The 13,461-nt window shown below is 28.0% G+C and overlaps 1 protein-coding gene across 2 annotated transcripts; it reads left to right on the plus strand.

The window, feature by feature from the left end:
* The first annotated feature begins 1,261 nt into the window (after positions 1-1,261).
* Positions 1,262-13,035, plus strand: LOC130664042 (serine/threonine-protein kinase N). Of its 2 annotated transcripts, XM_057463701.1 has the most exons (11): positions 1,262-1,744; positions 4,011-4,139; positions 4,226-5,747; positions 5,819-6,081; positions 6,751-6,909; positions 7,802-8,119; positions 8,199-8,350; positions 11,079-11,298; positions 11,360-11,467; positions 12,253-12,393; positions 12,456-13,035. In XM_057463701.1, exons 1-11 carry the CDS (start codon positions 1,721-1,723, stop codon positions 12,597-12,599), a joined length of 3,180 nt encoding a protein of 1,059 aa, XP_057319684.1. In that variant the 5' UTR covers positions 1,262-1,720; the 3' UTR covers positions 12,600-13,035. The 2 variants fall into 2 exon arrangements, with proteins under 2 accessions (XP_057319684.1, XP_057319693.1); XM_057463710.1 differs by lacking the exon at positions 6,751-6,909 and having other exon boundaries at positions 1,263-1,744; positions 12,456-13,034.
* Positions 13,036-13,461: the final 426 nt, after the last annotated feature.

Genomic DNA, 13,461 nt, shown 5'->3' on the forward strand with positions numbered 1-13,461 from the left:
CACCCAAACTCCTGAATATATTCTGTTACAGTGAGGTAAAAAAAAACAATCCACTAAATCGAACAAATTCAGCTATAGCTTAAAAACTTAGCCCCCCTCATTATAAAATACATTAAAAATAAAAAAAACGGTCGGTAATGTTCATTTTTACCATTTCAGAAGGTAAACAAATTTATACATAAAATTGTCTACAAGTTGAGTGTAAAAATATACTTAACAATTTTTCAAGTCAAATTAACGATAAATTGACATAAAATTTGCCTTAAAATTAAAGACAACTTTTTTTTAGTCAACTTTCGAAGTGAATTTGCATTCTAATTCGGACAGTAAATTTACCTCACATTCAATAGCAAGTTGCATACAACTTGTCGTAAAAAATGGAAAAGTCCGAAGTTGACGGAAATTTGACGAGAAATTCAACGAAACTTTTGTACAGTGGACTTTTGCTCAAGCAAACTGTGCTATTAGGGTAAATATTGTTAATTATTTATTACGAGAGAATGAATATTGTAAATTATGAGTATGTATTGATATGAAGATTAGAAATACAATGTTTTTGACGAGGCTATAATTCGTCATTCTGAATTATGAACCATCTTTATTTTTTACGTTCGAAACTGTGATTTTTAAAGTTGGTACACTTCTGAAATTTATACTTTTGACGGTTTGCCTGCAAGCCTAATAAGATTAAAAAAAAGAGCGACATCTAAAACAAAAACGCGGGATATTTAAAAAAAATTAAACTGAAAATAAGAAATAAAAAAAAAATAAAATTAATAATTTGAAAGTAGAATTAAAATTTATAATTAATAAAAACTAATGTTATGAAATAAAAATAAAATGAGTGATTGAAGTGTGCACTTTTGGATTTTTCAACTTTTTTACGCAGTTTGGTTACTATAATATTTGCTATTTAATTATTGCTATTCATAAATCGATGCAAATACATAATTAATCTAATAACCATATTGTAAATTATAAACTGCATGTTTTTTATAATTTTTTTACATTAAAGTGTGTTAATTATAAATAATTAAATACAAAATCTGTGTAAAATATTGTAATAGTAAGACATTACATTTTATTTATAACATTGGTAACATGTACATTCGGATCTCTCATATTGCCCCCAATATGGCAGCAATATAAAAAAATATGATTGGTCAAAAAGTCACGTGGTATTTAACCATACTGTAGAGTTGATTTTTGATTGGTCATGAAATTATTTGCCGTAAGTAATCTAAGTATCAGGCAGTTTCTCAGTTTTTCATCTGATTCGGTGGAATGTAGTTGCATTTATTTTTTTTTTTGCAAATAGTTGTGTATATATATATATATACTGATTAGTAATAATTATTGTCTTTATTTGAATTTAAATTGTCTTTATTTTTTTTCTATTGACCTTGTTAAGTATCAAAGTGAATAAGTTTTAAGTGAAAAAAATGCTATTGGTATTAATTTGAAGTGAATTTAAAAAAGCGAGATAGCAAAGATTATGGTGTCTGGTGATTCGTAGGACACACCTGGTGAACAAAAAAAAATAATACAACTAACGAAATATAAACAAAAGTAAATATTAATGGAGCATGAATAATTGATAAGTATGAAAAAAAAAATGATAATCTTAATGAATTGTCTGGGATTACAATAAAATGATGAACACAATAAAAGAGTCCACTAAATACAGATAGAAAGTCATCGGCCAAAAGTGGTGACCAAGATGGCGGAGTCAAGTTATTATCAGGTGAGTTGATAATTCAATTACTTTATTTTTTAAAATACTACTAAAGTTTATGTTTTTTTTGTCAAACATATGAGTAGTCATAAGTTGCTATTTCAAATTGTCAAAATTTAATTACAAACAAGTACCTCAATTATATTTAATCGACAATTTTGATTGCTTCTCCTTTACATTTGTTTCATCATTTCACTCTTTTTCTTTTTTTCTTGTAATGTCTACTTGTCTCTTTTTACGTTCCTCTTTTTGGTTACTATCGAGATTTATATAGTCTCGGATTCGTGGTTCAGCGGATCACGGGATGCAATGAGGAATAAAAGATAAAAAGAATTAAAAACAAAGCAAAACCCTTAAAAAGAGAGAGAGAGAAGATAATGAAAAAATAAATAAATAAAGTACAGGGCTCAGTTTCTGACTTTTCAAGAGTAACAGTTGATGTTAAATTTAAAAAAATAGTCATTAGAAACCTTAACTTGAAAAAAAAATTGATCATTTTATCGGCAAGTTGAGGATGTTCTAAATAAAAACTGATAATTTTTATAATTTCGCTTATATTTTAAATAAATTTTTTAAAAATGGACTCAGTTTCTGACTACCGTCAATTTTTTGGGTGCAGTTTCTGAACCTTTAGTTGCATTTGAACCAATTTTTAAATATAGTGAGAAACTTACAATGAACCTTTTCAATAAAACAATTTATAAATAAATTGAGAGAAATTTAAAGCGACTCGTCGGTTTTTTACGTTTTTTATAAAAATTTAGAAATAATTTTCATAGTTTTTTAATTATTTTTTTAGGTGTCCGAGCAAAATAACTTTTGAAATTGAACTTTTACGATTTGAAATTGTAAAATTGAACTTTTATAATTTGAACTTCAAACGATTTAAACTTTATAAATTCTAACTTCTAAAATGTTTAATAGTATATTTTTATTATTTTACTATTTATGTATTGTTGCTCGAAGATTTTAAGAAATTGAAGTTATTGAATATTTGTATCTTGTGGCAATGAAACTTTCATCATAATAATTGTATAATTTTATTCGATTGTTATACTGAATTGATTTAAGTGATATTGTTATGAGTGTGAATGTAGCAGACATCAGACAAATTTAAAATTGTTAATAAATAGAGTAAACAATTAATACAATAAAATTTGTAAAAAATGCGCATTTAAAAAATTTTGAAATTAAGAAGTGCATTTTTTATAAATATTATTTTTTTAACTCTTTTTTTCTATCTATTTCTCTATTCATTTATAATTTTAAATTTGTCTGATGTTTGCTACATTCACGCTCATAATATTGTTTAGTTAAAAAAAAACAAAAGTTCATTACTTATATTATTATTGAATAATTACTTAATTACAATACAATTTGAAGTTAAAAAAGTTAATTAAAATTTATGGTGTTATTTAAAATTGTTTAAATTTATTGATAGAAAAAATTAATTAATATTTGTTGTTCTCTATTATTAAGTTGTTCAAATAATTTTATTATTATATCATAAATTAAGTTCATTAATCAATTCATAAATTATATTTGTAACTTTTATTTTCATTTTTAATTAAATTATTTAAAAAATTGTAATTTATAAAAGTTAAGTTACCAAAGTTATTTTGGTATGTCACCATTGTAATAAATGTTCATAATAGAAAACAATAAAAACAATCAATAATACAATAAATTTTCATTTTTTATTGTTTTATCGATATATTAATATACAGACCACTTTATTTATAATAAATTAAAATCTTAGAGTCAACAACTGCAACAGGTGCACAAAATTTGACCCAGTTATTGATCTCCACCCTTTAAAAACAAAATTGAAAATTTTTTAATTTTACTATTTAACTATAGTTTAATTAAATATTAACATGTTCATGTGTGTATTATCGCATTTCTATATTTATATAACAAAAAAAATTTCGATTCAATCTTCGTACCCTTTTACACGGAGTACTTATACTACAAGTGAAAAATTACTCTCACAGTGTCTTCAATCTTTAAATTTTTTCTTTATCTCGTTATTATATTTGATAAATTTGTAACTGCTATTAGAATACATGTAACTTAATGTTCTCGTATAGTTTATTTCATTATTTGAGTTTAAAATTTTTTTTCAAATTTCGATTGAAGCTGAAAAGGTCGGAAATTGGGTCTTTTGCCCTTATTTATAATAATAAGAACGAAGTAAACACTTATATTGATGACAAAAAAAATTAATAGATTAATATAAAATGATGACTTAAAAGTAAATGATGTTCTGTTTCAGAGTGATTATTCTAGACAACCGGTTGTCACAGAATTGTCACACAAGTATGGGATTGCAGGGAGTGACCAAGTGCCTCTTCCAGCGCGGCTTGATGAATTACGTGAGCATATTCGCCGTGAAATTCGAAAGGTATATTATTTAAAATTTATGAAAATGTGATTAAAAAAAAGAAAATGATTGATAATAGTTTTTATTTAATTATCTATTTTGTACAGGAGTTAAAAATAAAAGCTGGTGCAGAGAAGCTACGTGAAGTAGCATCGGGACGTAAAGCTTTATCGGACGTTGCAATTATTGTAAAAAAAGCTAATAGTAAATTAAATGAACTACATGCTGAATTACAGCAGCTTGAGAGTCAAATAATTTTGACTCAAGGCCAACCGCAATCACCACAAAGAGACTATTCGAATGGTCAAGATACACTTTCATCACCTGTTGATTCATCATCTCCAAGTCAAGAAGGACTTATAACAGACTTACGACTTTTATCACTAGAAAAGCAGCTAAATATTGAATTAAAAGTAAAACAAGGAGCTGAGAATATGATTCAAAGTTTGACCAGCGGTCATAAAGATAAAAAATTATTGCAAGAAGCTCAGCAAATGTTAGATGATTCTCGAGCTAAAATTGAATTTCTTAAAATGAGAATAATGAAAGTTCGACAAGCAAGACAACAGCAAAATGCTCGAGGTGAATCACCTTTTCCTAATGGTGAAATACCAGGCAATAAAGACAAGTACGAACCAAGTTTGGAGTTGGCTCTTGAAGAACGAGTAGAAGAACTTCGGCATAGATTAAGGATTGAAGCTGCTGTAGTTGAAGGAGCTAAAAATGTTATTCGTCTTTTACAAAGTGCCAGAGTTGCTGATAAAAAAGCTCTTACTGAAGCTCAAGCAAGTCTTTCAGAGTCTAGTCGAAAGTTAGACTTGTTAAGAATGGCACTGGATCTTAGAAGACAAGAATTACCACCTGATAGTGCTACTGCTGTTCAATTAAAACGAGAATTAGCAAGCGTACAATCTGCAAGTCCTGTACCTGTGACTTATACATCTCTACAGCCATTTCGCGGACCTCTTGAAGGACGTACTGCTGTTCCAGTTTCCGTTTCGCGATGTGCAGCAGTCACCGGACAATTGGAGGTGAGATTAATGGGGTGTCAAGATCTTGCTGAAGAAGTACCAGGTCGAACACGTAGAGAACATCATCCTGCTAGTCCAGATCTCCGTAGCTTCGTTAAAGGTGTCACCGGACGTAGCTCAAGTAAATCGTATAGTGTAAAAGATGAAACTTGCAATGATATAATGGCTGTTATTAAATTGGATAATCAAACTGTCGCTCAAACAAGTTGGCGGCCATGCTCCCAACAAGCTTGGGACCAAAGGTTCTCTATTGAATTAGACAAATCTCGTGAGCTTGAAATTGGAATTTATTGGAAAGATTGGCGATCACTCTGCGCTATTAAATTTTTACGTCTTGAGGAGTTTATTGATGATGTACGACATGGAATGGCACTTCAACTTGAACCTCAAGGTTTACTTTTTGCCGAAATTAAATTTCTTAATCCTATGATTTCGAGAAAACCGAGACTTCAAAGGCAAAGAAAAATATTTAAACAGCAAGCTAAAAATTTCCCTAGAGCCAACCAAATGAATATTAATGTTGCTACCTGGGGAAGACTTCTCAAAAGATCCGCACCTTCGTTACACAGTACAAGAAGTTCTGAAAGTCCTCCGTCAGGTAGGATATTATCTTTATATGCTCAATCAACGACAATAGTCCTATTTATTTAATAACAACAAACTTATTAGGCTCACAAGCGTTGCAACTTACATTCGATGCACCAGTTGAGGATAAAGCAGAAACACCTGGAGAATTACCAGATCCTGAAAAAGGTGGACTTAGCGGTACTCGTCCTCTAGGGATGTCTTCATCGAGTAACAGCTTGTCAGCACAAAATCACCCGCCTTCGCCTTCTACGGCTCCACCACCACCACCTCCACAGTCTATTTCTTTATCCAAGAAACCGTCTACGAGCGTGCCTCCACCACAGCCTCCGAAACTTGATCCAGATGTAAGTTCAATTTTTAATTATTCTACATTTATTTTAAATAATACAAGCAAAGTCATTTTTTTTTTTTTTTGACATTTTTAAATATACAATAAAGTAAAGGACCCAGTTGTTGACCGTGGCTCAGTTTCTGATCTTTTCAGCTTCAATCGAAATTTTAAAAAAATTTTTCACGCAAATAATGAAATAAATTGAAAATTTATCAAGTATAATAACTGGATAAATAAAAAAATCTTAAAGATTGAAGACACTGCGAGAGTAATTTTTCACTTATAGTCTAAATAATTTATGTAAATATAAAAATGCGATAATACATTAACAAGATTTTCTTTAAAACTAATGTCTAAAATGTCTATTTAAATTTAACATCAACTGTTACTCTTAAAAGGTCAGAAACTGGGCCCTTTATCTTAATATACTGAATTAAAGGAGTTTAAATTTACGGTGATGGTGGTGATGGTAGTAATGATGTTAATCACTAAATTCCTTTTAAAAAGTATTTCTTACATAATAATTTATCGTATTGTTCTTTGAACGCGTTTATTAAACCTAAAAATATTATTTAAAGATAAAAAAAAAAAAGTTATCAATTTAAAAAAAATTTAATTTAATAAAAATAGCTCCGAAATAAATAGCATGAAAATGGTAAGAAGGTAGAATTTGATAATGTAGTTACAGAATGCACTTAAGGAGTTTGATTTTCTGCACAACGAGGACAAAATGGGTGCAAATTTAAGGCCTCTTGTCACGGAGCCTCGTCCCGTACTGATAGCACCACCTTCTCCGCGCACTCCCTCGCCTCAACCTGTCATCGAGTTTCCCGAGGATGAGGTAGATAGAAATTGTAAAAGAAAAAAAATTGCTACCGGGGGACAAAAAATCTATAGCGTTTGTGTTTATTTCATTTTTCCATTTTATTTATTCCTTTTGTTGTTTTAATACAATTGATTCTATTCCATCTGACATTTTATTCCTCTTTCACTCTATAAGTAACTGGGTTTGCTTTAGATTCCTGGGAATGCTTTGTTCATTACATAAAAATGTGTAAAAAAAAGAGTTGAATAGATGACATTAATATAACAAGTGCATGTGAATCTGTCCTACTATCAGACATTTCTAGGGTGATTTTACTAAAAGTCAATGTAAATATAGTTTCATAATAAATCAATTCTCTACTATTGTCAGCAATATCAAAGAGAATATAATAAAAAAAAAAACCGCTTATTCAAAAAGTATTCAATTTAATAAAAATAAAAACGAATGCTTTGTCATTACAAAATGTGTCACTGAGAGAAAAGAAAAAAATTTATATTTTAAAGAAAAAATGTTTCATTTAAGTATTTTAGTGCCAATCAATTATTTTCTTCTATCCAGTTAAATAATTACTTTATTTAAGTATTTTATTTACTCGCTGCTAAGAAAAAAATTTGATATTGTTAAAAAAATATTATTAGACATGCTTTTTTTTATCCGATGTTCAGATTAGTTTTGCATGTTAAAAAATATTTTTTTTATAAATAAATAATTTTAAAGTGAAGTAAAATAAAAAGTATCAATTTAATTTTATAAAAAAATTACTTATTTTATGGAAATAAGAAAAATAATCACTTGAATTTAATTTTTTTTTCTCAGTGTAATATCATTTAAAAACGATTATTTAAAGTTATACAAGATGATTTTTTTGTATTGTGTTATTAATAACATGAATATTTGATTTATTTAGGTTTTATATGAGATGCCAATAAGACCTATGCAATATCGAGATAGTGCCTACGAATCTCGAAGGCAATCACAATTAACTGGTATGACACTAGATAACTTCAGATTACTGTCAGTTCTTGGTCGAGGTCATTTCGGCAAAGTTATTTTATCACAATACAAAAATACCGGAGAATATTTTGCGGTAAAGGCTTTAAAAAAAGGTGACATTATTGCAAGAGATGAAGTTGAATCTTTGCTGTCTGAAAAAAGAATATTCGAAGTTGCTAACGCTACAAGACATCCATTTCTTGTTAATTTATTTGCTTGCTTCCAAACTGAGGTAAGCAACGGATTTTTATTTATTTAAATTCATAATAAAATTATTTTTAATTTATTTTATTTATATTTTTTTAAATCAGGCGCATGTTTGCTTTGTCATGGAATATGCTGCAGGTGGTGATTTAATGATGCATATACATGCGGATGTATTTGGAGAGCCTCGTGCTGTTTTTTATTCCGCCTGCGTCGTTTTAGGGCTACAGTATTTACACGAGAGCCGGATTATTTATAGGTATACTTTATTTTAACTTTCAAGTATTCATATACTAAGTATTTTATTTTATACAATTACTTATGTCGTGTACTGCGTACATAAATATCTTAATAGTAGGGGAATTTGAATTTATTCCAATAAATTATTAAAAATATGACAACTACTGGAATTTTTCGATTTCATCGATGAGCCATTTTATGTGTCAAAGTAACAAATTATAAATGGCAGATAAAAAATGAGAAATTGTCGAACAAGTTAATTTAGAGGCAAACGGTAAGACTTACTAATGTTTGCTATGTTACTGACGTCGACGCATGACACAACGCCAATATAAGATTGTGCGCTAATTTAATTTTGTATTAAAATTAATTTTACGATTATTATTAAATGAAAAAAAACCATTCGGCATCCAAATGGAAGTAGATTTCTTCGTATTTATTTATTTTAAAGTTTTAAGATGAAATTGAATTAAAAAGAAATTAATTATTATCTCTTAACCCTTCGTCACACACGCGTTTTTTTACCCGACTTCGTCACATGCACAATGAGCGCCGCGCCGCCGTGTTAAATTTCATGCGGTGTTGCCATGTATCCAATAAATATTTCATACATATTGCTATTAAAAAATAAGTATATTTTTTATTTAATTTTACATCAAATGAAACATTTACCAAATTTCGAAAACTTTTTCATAAAAAAAGATTAATAATAATTAAAAGCAAAAAAAAAATATAATGAATTATAACGAGAGCAACAATACTAATTAGTAATGACAGATAAATGATCTCAAGATTAGCCGATACTTGGCAATCATTTAATTTTCTTTCCATAATTAATAATAAAAAGGGAAATTTAGAAAAAATTTGTATATAATTTTTTTAATTTCTGCGAGTGCAAATTTTTTTTCAAATTGAATTTTTGTATTGAAAAAAAAATCCAAAATTGTTATAAGTATCGGGTAATTTTAGGATCATAGAGATAACTACGTATTTTATTAATGGTACAAATTGAAAAATATTATTTATTTAACTAGTATAATCATATGACTAAAAAAATATTATTATCCTCTTCTAAAAAGTTGATCCTCTTCTAAAAAGTTGATGACCGGATGTCGTATCGTTTTACGTCACTTCTGTGACTATTTTATTCGGTTGTCGATTGGTCGACCGAGATAATGGCGGGATTTCTGAAAGAATGAAGGCGAGCGAAGCGAGCGTGTTATGTCTAGTAATTTAAAAGTTCAAAGTAATTTTTTTTTTATAATAACCAGTAAGTAACAATTACAGGTTAGGTTACCTTGTTTACAGCTGTATATTAAGAGCGGGAACACGACTTGGCAACAGCGTGATTCGAATTGCGATCTGGTGCTTACACGCACCGGGCGGCGCGGCGCCGCATTCACGAGATGCTTCTCAAAAATATATAATTATTAAATTTCTAAGACAACTGTATAATTATTATTAATATTCATCCCTTCTAGAAGATTCGAAAAGAGCATTAAAATTTTTTGAAATGTTTTTTTTTTGGTAAAATCAATAAAAAACCATAAAAATGTTAAAAGTGTGGCGCCTCGCTCATAGCGCGTGTGACGAAGGGTTAAATCGAGATGTTAAGTTTTAAAAAATGTTAAATGGCAATAAATTTAATTAAGGCAGTCCCATAAATTTAGGAAAAATTAGGAGAACAAATGCAACAGCTAAATCTCAATAAATAAATGGGTAATTTTTTTAAAATATACAGTGACTTTGAACTGAATTAGCCGTATTAAAATTTTATTAATCAAAACAGTAATTGAAAAAGGACACCGTAGTTACAATTATCGTCGAGATAAGATTTTTAATTACGTTTTGAATGTTTACGGGACTCACTGTGAATTGAAGTGATTTAATTTAAAACACCTAAGTTTTTTATTGCCATTCAAATACATTGTAGTCGGTTTCAAAACACTTGCAAACATGTAGAAAGTGACTACAATCTATTTAAATGGCAATAAAATACTCAGGTGTTTTAAATTGAAACACTTTGATTTACAGTGGCTCGAATGATGAAAATCTTCCGAGGAAGTTCGCCTTCTGCTTTTTGTTGGAAGTTCAAAAAATCGCTGTAATGATAATTATTTAATAAATAATTGGAAATCTTAAATTCGAGATTTCGTTAGCTGCGGCCCAGCCTAAACTAAAGAATAAGTATACGAAGTTTCATTGAGATTGATGTAATATTTTGACTAGTATCGCGGGAGAAAGACGCGTTATATCCTGTATATATACACAACAAAAGGATTTCTCGGCGCAAAAAATTTTACTCGCCCCAAGAAATTTTTTCTAGTCCTAAGAAAATTTTTGTTTTCATTTCATAATGAAAAATTTTTCTTGCGCCAAGAAACCCTTTTTTTCTGTGTATGGTTTTGAACCAATGGTATTTTTGGAACCTACCCGACTAGCTGAGACCTAAAATGATAAAACTTTTGGAAATTTGCATCATGAGGACGAATACAATAGTTAGATTTCTATGAAATCTACTAAAAAAACATGTTTTTACAGTATAACAGTTAGACATGACTTATTGATATTGACATAGTTGTTGTTTGTAATAATTCAGTCACCAAGTTCTGTGTACACAGATAAGAATGCTCGAAAATTAAGTCAACAAATATTATTTATTGAATTTATTTATAAATATTTAACTGATCAATTTTCCTTTTTATTTTTTTATTTTATTTTATTTTATTTATTTTTTTTTTTTTTAGAGATCTAAAGCTAGATAATCTTTTGCTTGATACAGAAGGGTATGTTAAAATAGCTGATTTTGGTTTATGCAAAGAAGGTATGGGCTTTGGTGATCGAACAGGCACCTTTTGCGGTACTCCAGAATTTCTTGCTCCTGAGGTTCTTACAGAAACTTCATATACTCGTGCTGTTGATTGGTGGGGACTCGGTGTTCTCATATTTGAAATGCTTGTTGGAGAAGTAAGTTTTTTAAAAATATTTATTTAAAATATATTTTTTATTTAATTTATTTTCTTTTCAGTCTCCATTCCCTGGAGATGATGAAGAAGAAGTTTTCGACTCAATTGTAAATGATGAAGTTCGCTATCCACGTTTCTTGTCATTAGAAGCAATTGCCATTATGAGAAGGGTAATAAAATTTTAAAATCTATTATAAAAACCCTAAGTGAAAGTAAAAAAAAATATTTTATTTACTGTTTTGAATTTTGACTGAATATTAATTAAAATAATTGAATTTTGTATAAATTAAAATCTAAAGAATTAAAAAAAAAATTGATAGGGATGTGCAAATATTTTGAACTCAAAAATTATTCGTGTCAAATTGAATCTTGATATTCGATTCGAAACTCGAATTTTCGAACTGTTAAAATAAATACGAATTATTCGTAAATTATTGTAAAAAATTTTATGTTGAAATAATATTATTAGACATGCCTTATTTTTTATCTAATAAAATTTAAATATTTAATTGGTTAGAGAAGTAGCTCTCGAAAAAATGAAAATATTTTATCAATACCAATTAGAAATTTCATTTTGTTATAAAAACAAATTTTTTTTCTCAATGCAAGAATTTTTTACTAATTTTTAATTATATCTTTCTTTCATTCCTTCTTTTTTATTTAACCAAATGATTGCTCTATTGAAGTTTTTAATTGTAATAAATTTGAAAAGGTACCAAATAAATTGTCGAAATATTTCGTTGCCTTGAGTAATTGATGCTTCTATAAATTAATTACTAAAGTGAAGCAAAATAAGAACTATCAATTTGATTATAGAAAAAAATAACTTATTTTGAGTATTTATGGAAACAAAAAGAATAATTACTTTACCCCCCAGAAATTAATAAATTTTCTACTATAATTTATCGTTAAATTTTTCAGTAATTAAAAATTAAATTTTATTTTATTTGAACAGTTGTTAAGAAAAAATCCAGATCGAAGGCTCGGTAGTAGTGAAAGAGATGCTGAAGATGTTAAAAAACAATCATTTTTCCGGCATATTGCTTGGGATGATCTTCTCCTTCGACGTGTAAAACCACCTTTTGTACCAGTAATTGTAAGTTCCTTAATTGTTATTTAAAAAAATAAATATTAATGAGGCAATAATCAACTTTGTAGCACTCGGTGGAAGATGTCAGCAACTTTGATGAAGAATTTACGTCAGAAAAACCTCAGTTAACACCACCCAAAGATCCAAGACCACTCAGCGACCTAGAGCAAAGTCTTTTCCGGGATTTTACATATATGGCTGATTGGTGCTAACACGCCCAATATAAATATAAAATACATATCCTGAGGGAAAAGAAAATAATAAAGAAATATATTTAAACAGAGCAGGTATCGAGATCAATATTATTGATCCTCGGTTCACATGTATATTTTTTTAAATCACTTTTTGACTACTTTATAAGTTAGTTACACAATTGATCAAAGTATCATTAATTGAAAAAAAAAATTTTAATTATTTATATAAATTTTTTTTTATTTCTGCTTTTAATTATCATTTCTAATTCAGTCATTTTTTAATTAATCATTTTTAAGTTTAATTCCATATTTCATAAAATATTAATTTTATAAGAGTTTAAATGTTTAGAAAAATCATTTTCTAACACTCATATTTAATCATATAAGTCTATTGTTATTCTTTTCAACTCTCATCTTTATTTTCTGCACTTATAATTCTAAGTTATACAAATTTGATATACATATATCGATAATTTGTGCGTTTACTCAAATTAGTAATTAGAAATAAAATAAATAAATATATATTTACATAAATATATCTAAACAAAAGAACAAATACTGTATTAATTATTATATTACTCAACATTGTTATTATTATTATAAATTACGATTGTAGTGTGTGGTATTGAGTTTTTTTAAATTCACATCCACTTTTAATTCACTTTTTCGTAGCGCAATTATAAATTCATTTAAGAAATTTTCTTTAATTTTTTAAACCACACTAATCATATAAAGAGTAAACAAAAAATCGACGATTTTTTATTTTTCAAGGACACGGTTTCATTATAAAAAAAACTCATGTTGATATCAACATTAAGTACAGAGAATTTAATGGCCTACAAAAAAATTCACATTACTTCTTAACAAGTTCAATATTTTA

This window comes from Microplitis mediator, chromosome 1, assembly GCF_029852145.1.
Source record: "Microplitis mediator isolate UGA2020A chromosome 1, iyMicMedi2.1, whole genome shotgun sequence".
Lineage (NCBI taxonomy): Eukaryota > Metazoa > Arthropoda > Insecta > Hymenoptera > Braconidae > Microplitis > Microplitis mediator.

Bases quoted from the DNA above. Each gene is read 5' to 3' on its own strand.
- LOC130664042 (XM_057463701.1), top strand. From the start codon at position 1,721: ATGGCGGAGTCAAGTTATTATCAG. The intron at 6,082-6,750 runs GTAAGTTCAATT...TTGATAATGTAG, and splicing joins CTCCGAAACTTGATCCAGAT to TTACAGAATGCACTTAAGGA. The intron at 11,299-11,359 runs GTAAGTTTTTTA...TTTTCTTTTCAG, and splicing joins TTGAAATGCTTGTTGGAGAA to TCTCCATTCCCTGGAGATGA.